Source organism: Cryptotermes secundus, unplaced genomic scaffold (assembly GCF_002891405.2).
Source record: "Cryptotermes secundus unplaced genomic scaffold, Csec_1.0 scaffold158, whole genome shotgun sequence".
NCBI lineage: Eukaryota > Metazoa > Arthropoda > Insecta > Blattodea > Kalotermitidae > Cryptotermes > Cryptotermes secundus.
The window spans coordinates 324,891-350,720 of NW_019722427.1; the positions used below are offsets into that span (position 1 = coordinate 324,891).

At 35.7% G+C, this 25,830-nt stretch overlaps 2 protein-coding genes across 5 annotated transcripts in view; one reads left to right on the top strand and one right to left on the bottom strand.

Annotated features, from left to right (window-relative positions):
- The window catches only part of LOC111861308 (putative neutral sphingomyelinase), a 13,307-nt gene extending 6,737 nt beyond the window's left edge, over positions 1 to 6,570 (bottom strand). Inside the window, exons 1-4 of one of the 2 annotated variants that reach the window (XM_033750263.1) lie at positions 6,504 to 6,570; positions 5,240 to 5,413; positions 3,223 to 3,406; positions 1,227 to 1,436 (exon numbers count right to left, since the gene is read on the bottom strand). In XM_033750263.1, the coding sequence (XP_033606154.1) occupies positions 1,227 to 1,436; positions 3,223 to 3,406; positions 5,240 to 5,413; positions 6,504 to 6,523 (588 nt within the window). In that variant the 5' untranslated portion in view covers positions 6,524 to 6,570. Of the gene's footprint in view, positions 1 to 1,226; positions 1,437 to 3,222; positions 3,407 to 5,239; positions 5,414 to 6,015; positions 6,205 to 6,503 lie in introns of those variants that run through there. The other variant, XM_023845765.2, reaches the window with a different exon arrangement.
- On the top strand, positions 6,530 to 24,260 carry LOC111861307 (calnexin). 3 transcript variants are annotated; one of them, XM_023845764.2, is made up of 10 exons: positions 6,530 to 6,611; positions 7,662 to 7,811; positions 9,602 to 9,761; positions 13,020 to 13,315; positions 14,410 to 14,837; positions 15,093 to 15,324; positions 15,937 to 16,077; positions 17,962 to 18,087; positions 19,616 to 19,816; positions 21,652 to 24,260. In XM_023845764.2, the coding sequence occupies exons 2-10, from the start codon at positions 7,698 to 7,700 to the stop codon at positions 21,718 to 21,720; spliced, it is 1,767 nt and encodes a 588-aa protein (XP_023701532.1). In that variant the 5' UTR covers positions 6,530 to 6,611; positions 7,662 to 7,697; the 3' UTR covers positions 21,721 to 24,260. The 3 variants fall into 3 exon arrangements, with proteins under 3 accessions (XP_023701532.1, XP_023701531.1, XP_023701530.1); XM_023845763.2 differs by having other exon boundaries at positions 6,568 to 6,649; XM_023845762.2 differs by having other exon boundaries at positions 6,600 to 6,807.
- The last annotated feature ends 1,570 nt before the right edge of the window (positions 24,261 to 25,830 follow it).

The following is a 25,830-nucleotide window of genomic DNA, read 5'->3' on the forward strand; positions in this document are numbered from 1 at the left end:
CGATACGTTCCTCCGAAACGTCGGTTAACACCACATATACACGGTGCCAAATCCCAGAAGACTGCTTTCTTCACAAAATGTATTGTTTGCACTTGAGACAGCGTTTGTATCATTATATCATTTATCGTATGGAGTGCAACAGGATGCTTAAATATAATATTACATCTTACTATTACTATTACTCTTACTATCTTACAATTACATCTTTTTATAATAAAAAATCTGTTAGTATAGATGTGGAAAGATACACTTAGGGGCTGAATAATAATTATTTTAAAATACAACTTCTAAATTTGGTATTACTTTTTCAATGACCCAGGATAGCGTGGTTATTATAGTGAATGGCTAGAGATTGGATGGTAAAGGAATTGAGTTTTGAGTCCTGATAGGGGCAACATTATTCTTCTTTCCATGTCATCCAAACCAGTTATAGGGCCAACTTCTCCTCCTATCCAATGGGTACCTTAATGGTTACCAGTATTTTAATCTCTGGTTGCATACATTTGGGTTTAGAGGACTGTGTTGTATTCAGATGCATTTGCATTGCTGTAAAGGGGGTGACCCTGCCTGCCACATACATGATGCCCCAATGCAAGGCAGCCATATGCATACTATCTGGCACTATTCATGAAAGAAAAATTTTCCCTGAAAAACAGGCAAAGGAATTCAATATGTTGGACTTTCACCTTCCCCTAGGAGTCCATGGAAAAGGGTAAAGTTATCTCTTTGCTTAATCAGTTAAGCACTATGCCATGAAGACATACAGGAGTGGAGGTACAGATCCACCATTCTTGACCACGGCACCAGATGGAGGTGTGGTCAGCTTCATGACTCTGCCACTTTACCCTTGAGGAAAAAGCACCCACTACCCACTGAGTGGGTGGTTGGGTGAGCCCCAGAGCTGGTCTGGACACCAAAGAGAAGAGGAAAATCTTGCATGGCTGGGAATTGAATCTGGGTCGCCCAGCCCGTAGCCCATTGCTGTACTGACTACTCTTTACTCAGGTAAAAAGAAAACACTTTGAAAAATTAGCTGCTATTAATGTCAAAATAATATTTTCACAAAGATATTCTGATATTCTTTATCTCTTTATTATTAAATCCAATCACATGTAAATCACACTTAAAAAAAAAATCAAGAAATGTAATGTGACAATGCAGTAAGTTTTGAAAGTATAAATCATCAGAGGTGCAATATATGTTCAGACTGTGCTTATGATACATACTTGCTGTGCTTGAAGGAAGCTGTCCTGTACTTGAGCATTGTGACAGATTATTCTGTATGCTAAATCTCCTGGTTCAGTGTTCAGATCTCCACCCAAGATTACTATATCAGCATTAGTTGATGTTATACTGATGAACTGTGACATGTCAAATGCCTGCAGAACTCTATGAGCCATATATTCATCGTTCCTTCGATTGTACTCAGCATGCAACTGAAAGATACGTGGTTTTAGGAAAGGACTGTCTTGTGCACATGTATATTTGCCAGTTGGTATAAAAATTTTAATGAATATAATCTACTTGCTTACATGAACTTCACTGCTTATATTGAAAAACAGTGACTGAAGGCAACTGAAAACAGCTGATATTATATTAACATAAAGAAAAGATGCTATCAAATAATACAATTGGTATGACCAGAAAGGACTCAATGATTTAAGAAAAAAAAAAACAGTGTTGCATGATAACCGGTCCCCAAGGAAAGGATCAAAACAAATACAGTAGAACTTGGTTATAACGTCATCAAAGGGACCTAAAAATAGTGTTGTTATAAACGAATGTCGTTGTAACCGAAATGGGCACTTCCACAGTAGCCTTATGTTAGTCACGTAAAAATCTACCAAAAACTGAGTTAAAATGTTGCATTTTTTAGAGAAATATGTAGTTAAGTACAGACTAACGTAACATTAACGTGGAATTAATATGGATTCTCCATATCGTTTGTACTGTAGAATTCACCAAACCAAATTCGCGGTATATATCAGCTTTTTTCCTTCCATTTTCTATTTCACGAATCACTTCAACTTTCTCTTCAATGCTTAAAACTTTCCTTTTCATTGCCATGTTTTTGCTACTGCACTTCTCTGGGTTTAGGCAGGAAAACTATAGGGTAAGTAGACAATGTGAGGTCCTGTTAGACGAGATTCTAGGAAAGGAATGCAGTTAACAACCTGCCGTGTCCTCTTGCACTATTCACGCAGTCCCACCCCACACCCTTGTTTTCGCATAAAACCCACGCTCCTCTTGCAGCCCGTGGTCGTATTCTTCCAGGACAGTCACGTCAGCAAGTAGAGAAAGTGAGGGTGGGCAGACACATCGAACTTTCCCACGATATCAGAGAAATTCAGGAATGAAAATGACGTTACATACAAGGTTGATGCATTTGTGCATGTCGTACTAAGCAAGGTATAAAAACAGTTGCTTTATGAGGAATTAGTTCGTACCATTGAATATTTGACACAATAGACAAGGTGTCGCAGAAACCGATGTTGCTATAACCAAGTTTTACTGTACTTCCTAAATACATGTAAAATATTTTGTAACTTGTGAGATTTGAGGTTTTCATGGCAGTGACTATGAAGATTAATATTTTCTGTGATGTGACACCGTGCAGTCTACTAGAAGTTCATAGCCATTTCAGAGGTACAATTGTAAACTTCTACCAGACTACATGGCATTACATTTCTGAAGACAAAAATCTTGTTGTTAGCACTTGAGCCAACAAGCCTGGTAAGGCTGACAGTCACATGGGAATATAAGGAAAATGGTAATTTTTTCTTCAGTATAGATTGATGACAAAAGGTTGGCTGTTTAGTTTCATGTCTTAAGTCTTCCCTGTTTAGACCAATCTGGCCTAGGAATATATTAGTCATATGTGACATGACAATTTGTAATCAATTATAAAACTGAAATAATACAATTTGCCTACAGGGCCTGAGCAGAAGCAAGAAATCCTTCAATATATTCATTTCTTCAGGGATTTAAAACCCATTGTCTGTAATATAAATAATAATAATAATGATGATGATGATGATGATGATGATGATGATGATGATAATAATAATAATAATAATTAAAAAACAAAGAAGCATAACTTATGAAACCAAACAATTCTTAATTTTATGTGCAACCCCCTCCCCTTAACGAAATTATAATTTAGTATAATTTGCTTTACTTTTCATATACTAAATCTGAAGCATTATTTGTATAAATACTTACATGGGCTGAGTAGATATTTATATTGATGCCTTTACATTTTACTCTACACAGACCTATCCCCTTGCCACCAAACCAGTCACCGTGATGAAGCTTATGAACATAACCATTCAGTGGCCATTGGTGGAAAAATACATTTTCAATTGTGTATCTTGAAAAGATACATACTCCAGAGCCAAATACACCACTGTAAATTTCAAATTTAATTAATGGATACATATTTCAGATAAATCCTATATATATAATTTTGAATGATATGTTTCACAGAGACAAGAAAACTTAAAGAAAGTGCTTTACAATATATACCACATAAAGAACCAAAGATGTTCATAAATAATCATAGACAAATGCAACTTTAAATCTGTTCATAAAAAAGGTCTAATGCATCTTAAACATAACTGTTTTATGCACTTGTCTTCTGGGTTACAACACAGCATAACTTTTGAAGCTTCAAGGTATGAGTACAATACTGAGTAGTATATTCCTCTGAAATGTTGGTAATCACCTACAAGACTACATTGTGTCATAACCCAGTGAATCTTTGCTGTCACAAAAATCTCAAATCTCATATAATTTCGCTTTACTTCTCGTAACAGGAAAGTTATCACTGATCACATACGAATGAATTAACTCTAGTTACAACCAAATCATTCCAGCCATGTCAATAATCATATAAGACTTTAATTAAATACAATATTACATTACTTCATTACCATCAAATTCAATATTTTATTTTAATAAAATACTGTATTGTATGATATTGAAGTACGTATTATTGAACTCAAATACTACAATATTGAAAATAACGATATAAGATTTTAATTAACCTTTGATGTACATTTAAATCTTTAACATTACTGACAAGACAGATAAAGACTAAAACTGGCAGAGATATTCAGATAGCCATGAAGTGAAGTGAAGAAGAAGAACAATGTCAAGTGTTTTACTTCACACATTAAACATGCTCAGAAAAACATCATCAAAGTTTTAGTCTCTGCAGGCTATTCAATTCAATTTATTTCAAATTCAAAAATAGATCCAGATACAGGTTTGGAAACAACCATTGGATATAGAATGAGTCACAGATCAAAAAACAAACATTCCATTCCCACAGGAACAAGTCAAGGCATTCATAATATAAAACAAAATAAAAAAAGAACATATCAGCCATATATATAACAAAACTCCCCCGGTATAGGACTCTCAAAGGTTTCAGGCGTCAGTACGAGCTCTTTTTTTCATTTTCATTACTCATCTATTATTTCTATAAAATCCAATACTTTACGATGTGGAAAAATTCATTACATGAGAAAACCATTTACATTTTCAGTTTAAATAAACAGTCAAGCTTAAGTACAAATTGACTTGATATTCCATAAAACTTATTCTTAATGGGAAGCAAAAATATGTAACTGACATTTTTTTCAGATTTACTCTATAAAATGTTTTAAATATAATAAAAACTATGTTCAGTTGTTGTGAGTGAGTTACTGAACTACAGTGTCAGTCTCTCAGGACAGTGCGAAAATGGTAGGGTGACTGGTGCATGATGAATTGAAAAGGGCTTGGAAGAAAGTGATCAAAGTACAATCCCAGTATCTGCTCAGAGGAACTCAGGAAAACCATGAAAAATCTCAGTCAAGATAGCCAGTACCCTGGCCAAGATTTGAACTGAGTACCTCCTGAATACAAATATAAGGCATTACCTCTAAACCACCCTTTCTGGCGTTCAATGGTGTTTGGAATAACAAACCTACATTGCTTAGCACTCCATGTGGCACACTTACTACCATGCTCTTCTAAAACTGGTTTCATATGATTTTATATAAATTATATAAATTTACCGTAAGATTTACATTATTCTGATATAATACAAAATTTATAACTGATAATTCAATTCNAACAAAAATATAAAAAGACAGTGCTGCAAATGTTTCATGTGGTAATACATAAAGTTACACAGACATTGCACATTTAATGAATATATATGCCCTTGTTCTTGCCTGTTGTGTTAATATACCTGTAAAAATAATGAGAATAAGGTAACACCCTAAGTGTCAATTTCTTGATATCAATGTAATCATTCTCAGACCATACTTCTTGCAGGCATACTATGTCATACTTTCCCAAAGCCAACTCTTCAGCTATTGCATTCATTCTTATCTTCCGGTTTCTGGATACTGCTGGGATACCCCTGTTTAATAGAAACAACCATAAGCAAGTTTAACACACCATTGTCTGTTATCAGTTTGTGTTCATGACCCTTAAATGTCCACTTCCATAGCACCCAGCAGCAATTTTTATCAGCTTTCTTAATTAGACTCCCAGGAGAAGACTTGCAAAGTACAACCAAAACAGTGTATAATATTGGAACGAATGTAAACAACTGAAAGACATCTCTTGTATGACTCACAGAATCTTCATACTTTCATAAATCCAAAATAATCAGTTTACATTGGGTTTCCAGGTTACAAACAACAGGATTACATGTGAGTAGTCAAATCCTGTAACTCGTAAACATCCTGGGAACTGACGACAGCCTAATGCTGGCCTCGATTATATAAAACAGTTTGCGTAAGTCAGGAAATATTACGAACATGACCCTTCTAGCTGGGGGGGGGGGTTAAATGTAAAATTATTTCAATGCCTCTCATTATATATACGTAATCAAAAACTTTCAGGGGTGCAGCACACATAAGTACTATTCGATATTTCAAATTTAATAAAATTGTCATTATTTGGTTCGTAGCCCACTGGGATTTTGAAAAGCATGTCACCTGACAAAAATGTACATACCAACAATTTAATGTGAACACGTTAATGTCTGTGTCTGCAGACATTTTTATGTTTCCAAACAGAACTAAATAAAATTAAAAATAAATAAACAAACGTTATGGTCCCATAAATTGTACTTGGCAGATTATTTACAACATTTACAAATTACTATACACGTCTCCTGTGCCGCATTGCATACCGAATCTGTTTTGTCACATGACGTACTGATTGTCTGTAGGGTCTGCAGCATCCAAATTCATAAATAAAGTTGTATTGAATAAATGAAGGCATAAAATGCTGATTATCCATTAAATATTAAATAATTATAGTATGACTGCAAGATCTGATTGAAAACGTAATTTCCCATAATATAGTAGCTCCAAATACTAAATCGACGTTGCCAATTTTAAGACATTGTTATTACTATTCGGTCATCTTTTATTCATTTTTAATAGGAATGTATCCCCTCGCATGGAATTTGTAGTTGTATAATTTAATTAACTCCTTACATCGAACTGTTTAGAAGCATTAAGGGGCCGTTTTATATCGCGAACTTACGGCAACATGCAAATGGCCAACTGTGTGTTCCTGATTGGCTGGCTGGGAAAACGAAACCGGTAGTGGAAATCTCGAAGTCTCGAATAATGAGGAAGTTGTGAGTTTTGTTTTATATTTCATGCAGTTAAAGTCAGTTAGAAGTGTTTTAAAAATCATTCATTGTTTATTTACAACTTGTGAAATCCCCGTTGATTTTGAATTGGATAAAACTAATCTCATATACCTAGAGCAGCGTGACATTTCATCCAATTACAGGTAACTTACATAACTAGATTATTGTACATACTGGTTATTCACCAAATCAAAGAAGAATTGCTGTTTTGTGTAAGATAATCAGAGTTTAATATGTTCTCTTGGTATATTTAGTGATCACTACCTGGAGATTTATACTTTTTCAACTTTGTGATAATTTCAACCTCAAAAGGACTAGGATCAGGTACTCAGGGCTCAGCTGTATGTATTTCTATCCGCATAACATCAGTGACCCTGTGGACATTCAGTAACTGAGAGAAGTAGTTCTTCCACCTATTTAAAATGTTGTGGGTATCTGCAAGCAGATAACCATTCTTATCCTTCATTAAGTTACTTCTGGGTTGGTAACCTGTCTTAAATTCACCGATTCCTCTGTACGGTTCTCTAATATTCTTGTTCTTCCTGTTTGTTGCACGCTCATTAATTATGTCTTTTAGATATTCCCTCGTTTTGTTCCTGAAAAGCCTAATGGCTTCTTGTCTTATATTGTTCAGATTATGCCCATTTATTTTGCTTGGATCCTGTATGCAATGACTGCAGTTTGGCATGTTTCCATTTATTTAATAATTTTGATCATCTTTCATTGACCCATGGACCTTAGAGAGATAGGATGGGGTGGTATGAATGGGATTGATCTGGCTCAGGATAGGGACCAGCAGAGGGTTCTTGTGAACATGGTAATGAAACTTCGGGTTCCGTAAAATATTTGGAAATTCTCGAGCAGCTGCACAACTGGTGGCTTCTCAAGAAGGGCTAATTGCCATGGAGTTAACTGCTTAGCACTTTATTGACTTATGTAATAAAATTGAAAGTGGGAGTTGAGATAACTAGATTAATTGTAATGTTTAATATTCCAGGAGATTTCAAGTCACACAAGATTATATTTGGAAACAATGAAGAAGAGGCTTCTTAGCTTCTTTATTATAGGTGTCGTTTGTCTGAGTTTGGTAACTTTGAGTCAGTCAGAGAGTGAAGATGAAGATGATGCTGTAGTAACAACCGAGGAAGTAAGTATTCATGCACAGATTTCTTTTTGTTTAAGAATTCATGTAGCCGTTGTGAAGGTAGATTGAAGGTAGGAACCCTACTGTGAGTGTTTTGAAACACTGCGAGATGCCTTGAACTTAGACACATTCTTTGGCATGACCAAAATAACAGAAAGAGAACATGCAGTTTATAAATTTGACTGTCTGGAACCTGAGCATATATGCATGTGGCTTATTTAATGACACTACTATTGCTACAAAAGTATTGAAGATGAGCAGTGATACACACACAGGGAGCCTGCACAGAATAATACATGAACGGTGCTGGAAACAAGAAACAGCTGCTGCAGCACATGTAGACAAGAGCAGGTGTCCTTGGTATTTAAAACTTTAAATTTTAGAAATTTTAAATTTTAAACTGTAATTCTAAAATCAAATTGATGACCATGTGTTGGTGAGATTTTAAAACAAAACTGACAGGATGATGTTTGAGATTTTGGACTGCGTGCAGTATGACAGCTACGTAATGAAAAATACACCTGATGATGGCCAATTACGGCCGAAACATGTAGTGTAGAGGAAGAAAAGACAAAGATCTACAACCAAATAAATTGTTGAATTCACAATGGCATTTGTATTATTACATATAGAAGCTACTACTGCTGTTCTACTACTACTACCACCACCACTCTTGCCACTGTGTCTGAGTATATGAAGTACTCCATTAATAAGTTCATTCAAAATTTTAACTTTTAACTTTCTTCTGGCAGGATGATGATGCACCTCTAAAGATGTCATAGACAGTAGCTTTCTGTGGCATGATTTCTCAGACAGCAGGTTGCAACCTACCATGGGGTGGGAGGGGTGTCTGAGTTGTAGGGAATTACTTAAATTTTTTTTGCAAGCGCACATGGTTTTAAAGCTGATTAGGATATAATATAGGTGAGTTTTTTTGGAAACTGGCTGCAGCCAGCAAATCATATTACCAATAGGGAAGTCAAAAAAGAGCAGAAAGATCCATCTGCTATAAATCATTTTATTTTTTAATACTGTGCAAAGGATAAAGTCCAGAAATCTAATGATGTGAATTTTTCATGGTTGTCAGTGACTTTTTAAGCTTGCTGTAAGTGTGTAGTGGCTGATATGCTGTTCAGGCTCATGTTGTAACTGTACAACCTGATAGGGACCTATAAAGATATATAGAACTGCTCTTTATGTACACCAGCATAGATGGGGGGCTGGCATAAATTTATTTATTATTTTGCAGGGTCCCAGATTCTTGGTAAATTGTGTTGCACATGTTAACATTAGAAACTGGACATAGTCCAGAGAGCTAGTAATGCTGACATCAGTTTGTGCTCCACAATTTGAGTTAATTCCATTTGCTGGTGCATAAGTCATTAATTAGAAGTGAAATTGAACATTGCAGTCAAGGGGTTGGCAAATGCTTCAGTAATACCTAATTAGGCCATGGCTGCTCCCTTTCATGTTTCTCCTAATTCAGTTATTGACTAATCACCCTGTCACTCGAAATTTTATAATCTGACTATTGAAAATATCATTAAACACACCAAGAATAAATTATGAAATAATGCCCTCCTTACATCTAGCCCAGCAACCAATGACACAGTCAGTTTCTTGAAGCAAAGACATTCTTCCATTGTGAGCATAAACTTAAATGTACATGCCCAAAAACTCATTGGTGGAATGGTTTTGCATGTTAAGATTGTTATTTTGGGGAAGAGTTTGGAGATTCAGCTACAGTGTATAATGCTCCAGACTTTTTAATGAAATCTTAAATTTGTTTTCAGGATGATGTAGTTGTAGATGACATAATTTATAGGAGTCCTACACCATCTGGCAATGTGTACTTTGCAGAACATTTTGATGACATAAATCAATTCAACAAGAAGTGGACATTGTCAGAGGCTAAGAAGGATGATACAGATGATGATATTGCCAAGTATGATGGTTAGTATGATGTTGTTGAAACACTTTTTGTCACCTCTTTTCAGGACTACCAGATCACCAAAACACATTTCACCACACCTTTTCATTAATCATATGGTCAATCCATATTGGCTAGCACAACACTGTTTTGTTTTATCCAATCACAGCTGCACCCCGAGATCTTTACTCGCTGTGAATTCTACATAAGAGCTTCCAAAACATATTAACCCTGAAGATGGCAAAGGCAGTGTTTGCCAAAATGTTGGAAATGCAACAATTTATGTGGTGTATTTTAAGAAGCCAAAATCATACAGTATGAGAAATAATTGCTCTCTTTTTTTTTTGTTCAGTGATTGATTAAAGTGAGTGCATACCCAAACATGAACAGTAATACTCGTAGCCTTAGGCTTTTACTTGTAAAAATGAGACCCAAAGCCCAAACATACAATTTGCTTCCAGCAGCTAGCTCACAATATTAGACCTTTTGTTTTGTTTTTAAAATGTTGAAGGTTATCCTTTTGTTACTTTACTCACCTATTAATATTGTCATATGTTTGGGTGATTGAGGCACAGGTTTTGATTGGTAATTGGATATATTAATGACCTACAAGTCATAACTACAAATAATTATTACAATCTTGCTGATTTTCACAATTTACAATCACTTGACACTAATCTTCTCAGTCTATTTCCTCTAGTTTTCACTATCTGCTTCCTGGCAACAGATTTATAACACGAGAACTATACAAGTCTTCAATTCACAAGTTAGCTCTTTTTCAAATATGAAATTCCCATGGCTCACTCCTACCAAGAACTCGGAACTAAGAACTCTATCACTCATAGTTCCAATTCACTCACTTGCATGCTTCTGCCGCTACTGTTTCTCTCTCTCTCTCTCTCTCTCCTCTGTGATGAACTGAGACCTCCCTCTGCCAACTTAGGAACTCAGCTCACTTATATAGCCGAGGGATGAACATCGACCAACAGTAAATACATATCATGTGACCCCTACCCTCTCTTGCTCTGTGATGTCACCACACATGCCCAAGCTGATGGACATGCAGGAAACACATGTCAAAAGATGGCCACGTACTGTTACTCTGTGATGTCACTGCTCCTATGCCAGCTTGCTCTACTGTTGCATGTGCCTATCGTGTTTACAGAGATATTGCCTGACAACTTGTTGATCAAATATGCCACAATGTGCACATACAATAAAGACATGATTTTTGTATGTAAGAACAAGGGGTATGTATGTTGGCCAATTCTAATATCATTTCCTCATAGGTTTAATATTTTACATAAGGTAAATAATGACCTTAATTAATTTAAATATCCATTATTATTCATATTTTCCAGTGTATAAGAAAATTTCACATAAGCCAAGAAACTTTTCATCATGATGTAGTTTTTCATATATAAAGAAAGTTATAACAAAAGTAGAATATTTTGTCATGAAATTTCATATTGTAAAAATATTATAAAATTCTGTATTGTTTTAATTCTGCACTTATAACTATGTTCTGGTCAAGAAGTATAGGAGGACAAACATCTGAACCATGTTTTCTTTCAGAAACCAAAGCACAGATGAGATATGATTTTTTGAGACATTCGATAAAGAGAAGATTTTGCCAGTTTTAAAATAGATGTACCAAAGAATTGAGAATTGAATTAATGAATCTTATATCTGAGATGTAATCCTATAATGCTGGAACTTGATTGAATTCTTAAAGTGTAAAAATGTAGATGTTCACTGTAAAATGTATGCAAAGCATCTGTTGTTATTTGAAAGTTCAGAAGACAAAGCATTTTCTATCCATGCTCTGTCCTTTCTGTGGCTCCTACACAGTACCTACCATTATGAATACACTAATGAAAAAGTCCATTGCAATTCAGGAGGGAATCATTTTTTTTTTCTTTGTTAACCTCCTTTCTCCTTGTCCTTTATCCCATTGATACATTTATCTTGCTTCCTTCTTTCCCCATTAAGAGCAGTGAATTAAGCTGCATCTTTATCCTTTAGATGGCACAATATTGAGCACGGGACTGCTGCCTGTGTTAAGTAGGTCAAAATTGCTATGGTACGAGAATGAGGTAGCATACATAGTCATAAACTGTTTTCCTCTTTTATATGTTGATTCTGATCAAAGTTTTATTTATATACTTTGTCACATAATTGGTGTTTGGAAGAAGGGGTGGTTCATTCATTCATTCATTCATTCATATTCCATAAGATCTCTACAAGGTCGAAAAACAACCAGTTAGGTATAGAAATCGTCAAGTAGCTTAATCACATCTTGCTTATCAATCAAGCAGGTGTCAAAAGACAATTAATAGTAGATAAGTTTAGGAAATGGAATTGGTTTCTTTTTCTAAGGGATTATAAATTGTTATAAGAGGAGTTTAGGTGACATAAAATTTATCAGCATTCATGCAACAAGTGTGAATCACTGTGACAGAATAAGCATAAAATTGTCTTACATGAATGTGCAGTGCTTTGGTGCTTATTTTTTTTTAGCCTATTTATGTAATTCAAGAAATCCCATGCATTGAACATGTACCACTGAGCAAGTTGTCTCAAGCTGTAGCACTTCTAACCTGTGTTGTGAGACATTTCAGTTCAAACCTTGGCTGCAAAACAGTCTGAATTTTCTCATGGTTTTCCTCAGGCCTTGCAGGCAGGTGCCAGGATAGGCTATAATGTTAAGCCATGGCCACTTCCATTTCTTTATTAATCCTAATCCAATCATTTGACACTGTATAGGCTGAGTTGCTGATGCTATCATTAAATAAACTATGAACAAGAAAAGGTTGAACACATACCTTTGCATGTTACTCATCCAAACCATACACAAGGTCACTGGAAGTAACTGTAGTAATGGAGTTGCTGGCTACAGATCCAGAGGTCCCAGTTTCGGTTCCTAGTGCTACCAGATTTTCTGAGAAGTAGTGGGTGTGGAACAGGGTCCACTCAGTCTTGTGAGGATAATTGAGGAGCTGTTTGTAGGAAATAGCGGCTCTGCTCTAGAAAACCGAGATTAACAGCTGTGGGGATCTGTTGCGCTGACCATGGGACACCGTCTCCGCAAAAGTTGGCACTAACTTCGCCAACAAGCGGCGGTTGCTCAGTCGATATAGTTCCCTTGCAGACTATATGACATGGTGTTTTTATTTGTTTTTTGTTATATTAATACAATTATTGTATTTTGGACTTTATCCAGCATCCTTTTTTTAACACAAAGTTTTAGGTAATGTTATGTAATGTTAATGTTACTGTAGGAAAATGGGAAGTTGAAGCTCCACAAAAGAATGGCTTGGCTGGGGATCTCGGACTTGTTTTGAAATCCAAAGCAAAACATGCTGCAATATCCGCTCGTCTGGATCGCCCTTTCAAATTCACAGTAAAGCCATTGATAGTGCAGTATGAAGTAACATTGCAAGAGGGACAAGAATGTGGTGGTGCCTACCTAAAACTACTCACACATGGGAAGCACACAGCTGATCTCCGCCAGTTCCATGACAAAACACCATACACCATTATGTTTGGGCCAGATAAATGTGGCAATGATCATAAAGTAAGTACTCAAATAAACTAGGTGCTTGATACACTCTGGTGTGCAATTCATGCATAAACTAATGTCTCGTATTGGGGTGACTATAGATGGGGGTTGGATTGGTGAATGAATTTATTGACCACTTATACACATGGCCAGTAACTGAAAGTAACTGCAGCACAACAGCTAATCTCCACAATTCACAAATGACCACAGCATCCGTTAAGATTTTTCAACTTTATGTGTCTTTATGCTCTTCAATTGTTGTGGATGTTACCCAGCAAAAGCCATTGCTTTGTAGCAGTGGGTCTATACACCACACTGTTATATCTCCTTAATAATAATGCACTAAAATTTGGATGATTGAACTATAGAAATATATTCTTTATTGCATGTAAGGGATTAGGTGTAGCTTTACAATCAAAATATAGTGCACAACAAACAAAATTTTCTCTCTTTTAGAGGAAACTTGATGATCCTAGTAACTTTCAGTATATTAAGTTTCACTCTGAGCTCGAAAATTGTGTTATAGCCCACCATTTTCAAAGAAATTGCCAAGATCTAACATATAACAAGCTGGTCAACCAGATATCATGTGGTTTTACCATAAGTCACTGCACAGCAGGATAATCTCTTAACCAGTGAGTTAGTTGTATTTGGTGTTATATAAACCAACAGCTGCAAGCTTGCAGCATTCTACGCTTAATCCTTGTGATGTGTTACGTGCTTTCTTAGTTTCAAAGAAACTAAAAGAAAATTGTGGGTGATAGAATAACATATTTATAATCTTCACATAAAATACAGCAAAATTGCCCAATTGAACACTAAAGAGAATATCACTGGGTTTTGAGTTTCTTGCTCTGGTGACTGTGAAGATGTCTTCTGGGACATGACACCATGTAGTCTGGTAGATGTGCACTGATGTGTACTGATATTCATCTAAACTTCAGTAAGCTTGTACTAGACTGCATGAGGACCCATTACAGAAGACTGTAATCTTTTAGAAAATTGTCGTTTTGCAGTGTAGTTGTTGATGCTCAAAATATTGATTTGCCTGTATGCATATTACTATACCATGCTTTTTAATTTTCATGTCCTTGTCTTCTGCCTTTCAGCTTCACTTTATTTTCCGCCACAAGAACCCACTGAATGGAACATTCTCAGAGAAACATTGCAAGAAACCTAAGGAACGTTTAGAGGAACCATTCAAAGATAAGCTTCCGCACTTATATACATTACATGTTCGACCTGACAACACTTTTACAGTGAAACTTGATCATAAAGTAATCAACGAGGGCAATTTACTAGATGATTTTACCCCACCCGTTAATCCACCACCTGAAATTGATGATCCTAATGACAAGAAACCTGCGGACTGGGATGAACGTGAGAAGATACCTGACCCAGAGGCACGTAAACCTGATAATTGGGATGAAGATGCCCCTGCTATGATACCTGATCCAACTGCCACAAAACCAGAGTCCTGGTTGGAAGATGAGCCCGAAATGATTCCGGATCCCAATGCAGAGAAGCCCGATGACTGGTTAGTTCTCTCCCAGCAGAAATTTTACAGAGACTTAATTGACATGTGTATCATCAATCTGTATATGTCCAAATGTTATGTGTATTTTTTTTTCCTATCTTGAAGTCTGAAATGGGACACATGCATAAAGGAATGTGCATTGAGAGAATATCTGTAGTAAACGGTATGTTTCAAACTGTTGGAATAATCTCAGGAAGGCTGTTGTTTCTTAATGGATATTTATCTAATATGAACTGCCATTCTTTGTTTCAATAGGGATGCCGACATGGATGGAGACTGGGAGGCGCCACTCATTCCTAATCCTGCATGTGAGAGCGCTCCAGGTTGTGGTCCCTGGAAACCTTCACTGATAAACAACCCAGACCATAAGGGGAAATGGCGTGCACCCCTTATTGATAATCCAAATTATAAAGGCAAGTGGAAGCCCCAGAGGATTGCCAATCCAGACTTCTTTGAAGATAAAGAGCCATTCAGGATGGCAGATATTGTAAGTATTTGATACTATAGAATGCTTTCTTTTTAAATGTGATATCATATATCTCAGAAGATAGTCATTACTGTTGGAACCACAAATCCAACGTATGTGATATTTGTTTACCCCCTCCCCCATATTGGAATGAAAGTAGGGTATGTACATGTATACTTGTACCAAATGACCTTTCATTTCATGGGTCAACTGTTGCATAAATGTTCCCGCTGTAATATCATCCAAATTCCAAGTCTGAAACGTCATTACTGTTCTATTCTTATTCCACCTTACACATTCATCATATGACTTGTAATGATGCCTTGACCATTTTAGTGATTCATTTTTAAATATTGTCATGTTTTAGTGATAGGCATGGAGTTTGGATAGATAATTGGATTTATTGGACTTCTATAACTCATAACTACGAATAATTATAAAGATACTGCTAATCTACATGCTTAACAGATCACTACTTCAAACATTAAGGCTTCTATCTCTTCACTTGTTGCCAGGTAATGGCTCCCAAAAATGTAGATTCCTCAGCTTCTGTACTCGAGTCATTACTGGCTGGAAACTTTCTCAGAACTCCTCATGTCTGCAGATTGTTCATATTTCCATATTTTGTTTCAGGCTGCAGTTGGCCTAGAATTGTGGTCTATGTCAAATATGATTTTATTTGATAATTTCATCATAACTGATGATCCAGCTGTGTCAGACACTTGGGCTGCTGAGACGTTCGACCTCAAGCGCAGGAAGCTGGACAAAGATGGTGTAAGTAGTACATAAATGGTTACTGTTATGAATAATTAAAAAAAGAGTTATTATGAAAAATCAATAAATATGAAAGAAGAAAAATGAGCATCGTAAAAGAGCATTGCCAGAAGGAAGTTCAAAAATAAAGAAAGGTAAAGCTATCCCTGTAACAGGCCATGGAGGCCCACAGGGTTGTGAGACATTGAGGCTCCCACATTGTATAGACAGTTGGCTCACAGATAGTGGTAAGGTTGTCAGCCTTTTGCACCAGCTGCCCTTCCCCCCCCCCTCCCTGGAAGATTCCTGGTACTCATTTCTGTTAGATGCTGAATAGACCCCAGGGCCATAGTGCGGCTGGAAGGATTAGGTCAATTGAGAAAATCCACCTCATCGGGACTCAAACCCGTGACCTTCTGGCTTGTAGCATAGTTGACTCAACCAACTCTGCTACTGTGTGCCCCAAAGGAAAGATAAATGCATTGAAAATTTACTAATTATAGAATGATATCATCGATTATCTCATCCTTATTGTCTTTTGGAGTTCATTCAAGTAGGGATTAAATTCCATGTAATCTGGCAGACGTTTACTGGCTTTTGGAGGAACATTCTGCCACCATCTTTGTGGTTGAAGATTAAGCCAAGCCAGCAAAGAGCAAGCCTGCCAGCGCTCAAATTATTCTACCCTGATGATGGAGGCAAAATGTTCCTCTGATGTGTTGGTATAGTACCAGACTACTCATCATCACATCCTGTAAGATGATACTCTTCATAGTCACTTCTATGAGAACCTCACATCTCACATCCTGTTTTTAATGTTCCCATGGAGACAGTGAACACTGAACAAAAGGAAGTCTCTGGTGAAATGTTGATGTAATTTTTATAGACATTGGAATTTGAACACTAAATATGGGTAAACCATAAATTTGGGTATATTAAAATGGTTATCTACAGCAGACAAACATTTGTTCAGTTCAGTCAAGATTTGTTCAGTAAGTAATTAACAGGAAATATATTACAGATTGTTACAATCCATGCATTCAATTGAATGCTGATTTGTTTGAGATTTTGGGCATAATATATAAGCTTTAATTCCCTAGTGTTAAGTATGCACAGTGTCCATGTTGTCATAAATAAGTTGTGTATGGACTGAAGTTGGCCATGAGGTAGAACTGCATAAGCCCTCATCTTGTTTTTTGAAATAATGGAAAAGTTTCAGTGATATTTGTTCTTATCAGGAATGTCTGTGGTGAAAGGGATGAAATCACTGGACTCTGAAACTAGTGTGGAAGAGAATAATCTCAGAGGTAGAAATGCACAAGCCCTCATCATGTTTTTTAAGTCTAGTGATGTTTGTTCTTATCAGGCAAGTTTCTGGGGTAAGGTGATGAAATCCCTCAACTATAAACCTGGTTGGTGGGCAGTGTATTTTGTATACTGTGCCATTCCAGTTGGAATATATATTCGCTGCCTATGGAAGAGGGTTGCTGAGGTAACCGGTAGCAGTTCGGTATATTGTAGTTTGCTAGTAATTTCCACAGTAAGAGCCAGCAGACAGTAAAATCTTTGTATTGTGTAGAAACAGTTGTTTTTATCACAGTTGTGTAAGGTAAGTCATATAAGGAGATCAACAGCATTGTAATGTAATTTTGCTCAACCCCAGTTTAGTGGAAACCTTAATTCAAAATAAGAAAAATCGCTCCAATGAAATATTCTTTAAATCAGGATTTCACTATATTTTAATCCATAACATACCATTGCACTTTTAGAAAAATAATGTAGTTTGGCTTGGGCTTTATAACATAAAATAATGAAGTAATATATTTTTCAAAGTAACATGGCTTGAATGTAGATGTATATACCTTTATTTTAGTTACAGTATTTTACTATATCATCCACTTACAGGAAAGTTTGTTTAGTCGACTAGTGACATACACCAATGAGCAGCCATGGTTGTGGGCTGTGTATGTAATAGTGATTGGTCTACCCATAGTGCTTGTTTTAGTCTTCTGCTGTGGTTCCTCTTCACAGGTAAGAGCAAGAACAGTGTTCCTGAGTTATACCTATAGCCTGTTTGTGTTTGTTTGAATAACTGCATTTTGAACTCACCCCTTATAAGCATAATAATTCATTCAGACATTCTAAGTGTAAAGCAGTGGTATGGGAGGAGTAGAATAAGGGTCCTTTGTATATCCACAGCCTACTCATGATTATCCATGCTAATGAAGAGGAAGAGATGTATGAATAATCAAAACACATGGCTAAGCCAATAGTAATCTTTGGGCATAACTGGGAGATCATGGCAGTCATTGAATATAGATATATATAACTGTGTGCATAGTGTCACACTGGTTTAATTATCTAAAAAATCATAAAACTTAGAAGAAGTGTACTGAATTTGAAGTGTGTTTTATTTTTCTTTAGAACTTCTTTTTGAAATATTTTTCTTTTGAAATGGCTCAGTAGTTTTTTGGTAAAATTCTCCAATATCAAATCTCGTGAAACTCCAGCCATCGGTTGTTGGGTTGTCATATGCATACAGATGGGTGGACAGAATGAGCATGCATAATACATGCTGTGCATGATCACATCTAAAGGGTTTATAAATAAGATAGAAACTGGATAATCTTTGCATGGATAATTGGGAATATATTGTATTTGTAGAGGTGGAAGCAAGTAGCATATTTCATTGTTTTTGTTTGTCCTTTGTTTTTGAAAATGGTGTAGTGTGTCATCTTGAAATGTGTATGTTGTCTCCTCTGTATGCTTTTGGAAGTTTATATAGTGTATAGTTGTTTATAATCAAATTTTGTGCAATAAATACTAGCATCACAAAATCTATTATAAGCATATGTTAAAACCCTTTATTTTAGGGGTTATTTCAGTGGTGCACTAATGGGTTGAAGTGTTCCCCTTCAGTAGAAGAAAGCTGCAACACATGCATACTTAAAGAAATCACATCAAAATGCAGAACTTTGTTCCAGAATTAAGTGAACGAAATGCATTCCTTTCCAAGATTTGGGGTCTTTATGCCAGTGCAACTTCTTAGGTGGACACTCCCAAGCTGCAGTTAACACTTTTGTTCTGTCCCCCTTCTCTTCACCCATATATGTGTACCAGTTTACAGCCCCAATGTTTATTCTTTCTGCTATGGATTTTTTGCATGTAATACTTAAATTTGTCATGTTTGCAAAGCATGACATGATTTTATAATACTAAAATGTTCAAACTCCTCTTTCCCTTGTGACTGACAGCATTTTGATATCTAGCATCATAGTGAAGTGTAACAGCAAGAGAATATGTTTCAGCAGCATATCGATAAATCTTGATTCATTTTGAAAACAGTGCGCTTAATTACTTGTAGTAATAGGCAAGAATGTTCAGACTTTCAGATTCACTGTCATTTGACATTAGAATAATATTGATTTATGGAAAAATGTATGTGTTGCCTTATTTAGTAATGATAAGATTAATGTCAATGGAAATACTAAATTCTTCTGTTTTTATTAAATACAGTACTGTTTCCACATCTTCATTTATGTTGTGCTTAAATAAACAGGACAAAGAAGAACAGAGACGTGCAGCTGAAGCAAAGAAGACAGATGCTGTATCACCAGATGACATTGTAGACCAAGCACCAGTGAAGGCAACCAAATCTAAGAGTCAGCTAGAGGTGCAGGAGGAGGAGGAGGAGGAGGAAGAAGAAGAAGAAGCAGAAGCAAGTGGAGGAGAGGTGGACACTGATGCACTGAAAACTGAGGTAAATTAAGATCACCTGTCCTATAAAATAATAGACTGAAATATAATACTGTGAAGTTTTATTGATCACTTTATACACTACAGATTATGGGAACAACATAGACTGAAGGTGGAGAGTATTATTTTCTGTCATGTTATGCCATGACCAAAGTCTACCAAACTTACAGTATAACATCTCAGAAGATGATACTCTTTGTATCAACTGCAGTGAGAACCTCAAATCTTGCATGGTCTGGGGCTATTTGAGAACAGAGCGCTGAGAAGAATATTTGAACGTAAGAGGAAGGAAGTGTCAGGAGGATGGAGAAAATTGCATGATGAGGACATCATAATATATACTCCTCATCATATATTATTAGGATGAGCAAAACATCACACATGGGATAGAAGAAAAATGCACAAAAGTTCTGGTAGAAAAATCTGAAGTAGGGAGCCCATGTGGTAGACCTAGGCACAGATGGGAGAATAGTACTAAAATGGATGTTAAAGAAATCAAATGGGAGTGTGTGGATTGGATTCATCTGACTCAGAGTAAGCAGCCATTGTGAACATGGTAGTGAACCTTTGAATTCCATAAAATGCTGGGAGTTTCTTAACAAGCTGAACAACTGTTAGTTTCTCAAGAAGGATTCTTCTTCATTCGGTCAGTTGGGTAATGTGTAACTTATCATGGAATAGTGCTTTATAGGGAAGTCATGTCTGTTGATTGATGAATTAAAATAGAAACAAACAAATGATTTTCTGGGAAATGAACACATTCTGCTTATTTTTCTGGTCAAAACATATCTCAGACAGATATTGTGGAACTTAAAAGAGATGTATGTTGAACATTACATTTATTTTTTGGGAGTGGTGAGTTCACACAAAAATAAATCAACTGTAATTGTAAGGATATGAATTATACCGCCAGTTATAATACTTATGTTGCTTTACCGTGCACATTGAAATTACTTTTTAGTGAATGAATGGGGGAATGAGTTTCTATATACTAAATTGAGATGGTCACCTAATGGGTTCACACAGAATTGTGTTGAGGGACTGTTCGTCATCTTATAATCGTCTCAATATATAATAAGAGCATTTCTATACACAAGTAAATAAACTGTTTATATGCAAATAAAATGATGTGATCACTAATATCAAATTAATTGGCAGCAGTTTACAAGAGAGAGAAGGTATGAATATCAGTTGTGGTTTTGGCTATTGGTGCGAGTTCTGGAAAGTTGAATATTTCTTCTGCAAAATGCAGGTTAGTTACAGAATTGAAATTTACTAAATACTAAAAGTGAATACAGTGTTTATGTTGGGCTTCAGTTAGGACCAAAAAGAAGTATGTACAAAATACTTGGATAGACTTGAAAGGATTCTGACAATGGTGTATACTGTACTTCTTTCGGCTTATTTTGGACTTCATCCATCATCTAGTATGTAAAGGACAAGTAGATCACGATGCTTCGGAGACTGGATCTGTCTCTGTCCTCAGGTGGGTAGGGAAGGATAAACCTACTCAGTTGGGCCTGTTAGCTAGTCTCAGTCACTGTGATTGAGACTAGCTCTTTCTAACGGGCCCAACTGAGTAGGTTTAATCTGTTAGCTAGTCTCAGTCACTGTGATTGAGACTAGCTCTTTCTAACAGGCCCAACTCAGTAGGTTTATCCTTCCCTACCCACCTGAAGACGGAGACAGATCCAGTCTCTGAAACATCGTGGTCTCTTGTCTTTTACGTACTAGACGATGGGTGAAGTCCAAAAGAAGTACAAAATACTGGATTTCACTAAATATGGGAATACAGAATCAGGATTTAATTGAATCATAAAATATGTTACCTGATTGCAGGAAGCAGTATCTGAAATTTCAGAAGATGCTCCTAGATCACCGAAGAAACTTGCATCAAGTAAAGAATGATAGCTGTCACCATATGTATAAATTGAGAACAACCATTACCAGTAATCAAAATATACTGAACATCTAAGTACATTGCAAGTTTGTTCATGGATATGTGGAAGTTCTTGGACTTGAAGGTGGTGAGTCTTAGTATTAATGGTACAATTTTTATACAAACTTCACCATTCTTCATTTTGTGTGTATTGTTTAAAACTCCTTGTCATTGTGTTTATACAAGAGTATGGTCTCCAGTTATCATAATTCTGTTCATAACTGGAATGTGATTATGAATTTCAAGCAGAGAACAAAAAAAAAATGCTGTAAACCAAGTTGTGGAAATGAAGTGTGCACAGTGTTACTGTGTTTGAAAATGAACGTAATCTTCTTTTCTCTCCTCCAAAAGTGTATTTAAAATTTCTACATTCTGCATTCTGAACCTTTGAACTGAAAGATTTCTTTTATATAATCATTTAATTTCATGTTGGCTACATTATCTTATTTCACTATTAAATATGTCAGAATTTGACTCTGTAACCTGCAAATTTGTATTTAATTGCAACTGGTAAAACCCCAAATGCATAGAACATGTCTTATTTTTACTAAAACTTGGTTAGTTCAGATCATACAATAAGATAATTGTGTGTCTGTTGGTAATACCTAAATATTGCTAAAATATTTTTAGAAATGGGATATTCAGTAATCTGGGAAATTACATGTAATATGTTGATTGCTAAGAAAACAGTGTTAATTGAAATAAGTGCATTTTATCCTCGTAGAGTAATGTACAGTTAAAACCCGTTATTATTTATGCAAGCATCTTCAGCTTCCATATTCATAACCACAGATATTTATCACATTTGTTCCATCATGTCACCTTTTCTAACATGAGCCGAATTTTATAGTATTGTTTAAGGATAGATCGTTATGGTTTAAACCTATTGTATAAAATTTATGCAGGAAAAAAAATTGTCAGATTTAAATGCATTTGTTTTGTTTGTGAGTTCTGTACTAAACAGTGGTCTCAGGTTTTCTAATGCATTCACTCAGAATTTCAGCCTCTATCTGTCAGGGTCTAATTAGTAGTAACAGGATAAGTTCTGTAATAATTGTTCATATTAAAGTTTCACTTTACATTGTACACATGAGCCTGTGTGACATAATTCTTTATGCTTCTCTGCCATCTGATGCTTGATATAATGAGTATATAGAAAGATGTATGATTGTGTGTGCAGTGTCAGCTGAAACAAGAAGTCATAGCTTGCATATTGAGTCTGTGAAACAACAAAGAAAACCCCTTTTTAACTTAGTTTGTTGTAAAACAAACAGTGGTGAAGAATTGTTTAATTAATTTCAGTTGTCAAAACAGTTAAAGTGTTATTGTATTTATGTATTTTATGGCAAAAATAATTTCTATTGTAAATTAGAGTAAGTGAACATAGTCACTATAGCAGCCTTTCAAATAGGTTAAAACATTTTTAGTAATGCACTCGAATCTGTTAGGAGGTGTAGTTAAAGCTGTGTTCTTTATATTTGTAAGTTTTTATGCTGAAACATAAGAATATACTTCCTTACACTTGTTTCTAAAATGCATTTAATTCTGTTATTCAGCTAAGTAACTGGAAGTTCTTACAAGGTTGCATGTTAGTTCACAGTGCATCGTGCTTGCCATTTTGCCATACTTTGTAACATGCTATGTTAAATATAAAACCCCCTCAAAGCTTTATGGTTTAAAATTTTTCTTCTTCACATATTGGTACTTACAAAAAATAAACAACTGTTAACATTCTGTTAATGTCCAATTCTGAATATTGCATTGTTATTCTAGCCAAAATAGCATCTAGTCAAGTAGTTATGTTTGAATCATAATATGATTCATAAAACAAACTGTGTTGTGTTGACAATGGAAATGGCTGAATGAAAATTGGAGAAGATTAATAGATTGTGATGAATCAGGATATCATATTAAGTTTGTGGTACACAATCTAAGACTGATGCTTGGACCAAGTAATGTACCATTATGAGCATGAACAGAGAATTTTTGCCTTGAAAGAGAGATGTTTGGTATTTGCAGTATTACAGTTTTGAATTTCTCATCAACAACATAAGTTAATATCTATTCTGTTTGTATATGTAGAAGATACTGCTTTGTATGTATATTCTGGGTGATGAATGGCTCTATGTTTTTTCTTACACTAACATTCCGTTGATTACTACATCTGTATATGTTAATAACTATTTCTTTTCCTGAATTGTGTTCTTGTAAGTGCTCAGCTGGAGATAGAAGTACATCAGCTTTACAGTCACTGTGAAAATGGCAGCTATCATAGCATGAGAAAGCTTGAGTTCTGTAACATGACTGGTTTGTTTTGTAATTGACAGTAATGTGTTTTAAACAGTAATAGAACCATAATAATTAAATGACACAGACTTCAGTAATTGCTGGAATATTTTCTGTTTTGTTGTATGACATGAGTATTCAGCAGACTGCTTATCTGTTAGTACCTTACTTTGTCCCAAGTTTGGAAACGTCATCACTTACTGAGTAAATACAGTTACCCATATTTTATGGATTTGTTGATTGTGTCATCATGAATATTTTTTTATATATTTTAGTATCTTCTCATAAAAATATTAGTCTTTTGAGCATATGAAGTTTATGTTGGGTTTGAGGTTCTCACAGTCAAGACTATGACCAGTACAGTCATCTGGGTTGTAATACCATAATTCAGAAATGGCTAATTTTTTGGAATAACATATTGCCTGCAAAATGTCAGGCTTTTCATGAACGACAAGGTGAAATATTATATTTCAAAGTTGAAGACATTAGACGTTGGAAATTAAGTCTGAAATCATTTTTCCTTGATTCCGTACAGTCTGCATAGTCTTACAAGGTATACCAATCATAATATGTTCTAAAAGTGAACATATTTTACACCCTACAAAATGTATTCATACATGTTCGGTTTGAAGTGCTTATAACAGTGACTGTGATGAGTACTGTCTCTGGAATGTAACAGCATGTAGTCTGGTAGAATTCTACCGAAATTCCTCCTAAATGTCATAGAACATAAAACAGACCTAATGCTATTACATCCCAGGAGGTAGTATGTTTACAGCCCATTATGATTCTGCATTCTTATTACGCAACTAACAGAATCTTACGAAATTCATGTGGTTGACATGGTGATATCATTGTGGATATAGCTGTAATTTAATAGAACCAACATTCTTTGTAATCAGTGAAGTCTTGGGTGAGAGAAGCAGCCGCACATGTAAAACCAAGAATGTGATAAGCATGCGACTTGGTCAGGGTTATGATACACTTCAAAAAGTGGTGATAGGTGAGTATGAAGCAGTAGTGGAATGATGATTTGCAGGGGAAAACTGAAGAGTTAGGGAAAAACCCTGTTCCTTCGTCATTTCATCCACCATGAATTTCACATTAAGTCGTTGCAATTTAACCCAAGGGTTTGCAATGAGAGGTCAGTATCTTAACTGCCTCAGCTGTGGCATGGCCTTGTAATCTAATACCTTACTAAATTGTTTAATCTTGATACAGGATTTCATGTGTTAAAAAGTGGGTCCATATTATGAATAGCTATGGTAGGAAACTATTTCCATAAGAAGAATTGCATCATTTGCAAAGACCTCCAGTTGTACAACATTTCAGAATCATTTGGTGGTTTATAGTGATTCTGCATAAAATTGAGAAATATGCACACACTGTTAATTTTTCCATGCACACAAAAATTGCCCGGGGCACATTGTAGCAAAGTTGGTTGAGGTACTATGCTACAAACGGGAAGGTCACGGGTTCAAGTCCTGATGAGGTCATTTGATTTCTTTCATTTGACCTAAACCTTCCAGCTGCACTATGGCCCTGGTGTTGATCAGCCTCTAACAGAAATGAGTACTAGGAATGTTCTTGGAATAGGGCGCGTAGGGCTGACAACCTAGCCAATTGTCTAGAAAATGTGGGAACCTCAACATCTCACTTCCATATGGGCCTCCACGGCCTATTACAGGGATACCTTTACTGTACTTTTTTTTTTACACAAAAGTTTCCCTAGTTCCAAAAAAGGTTATACTAGTTTATTTCCCAAATTACATGGCATAAGCCATACCTTAACT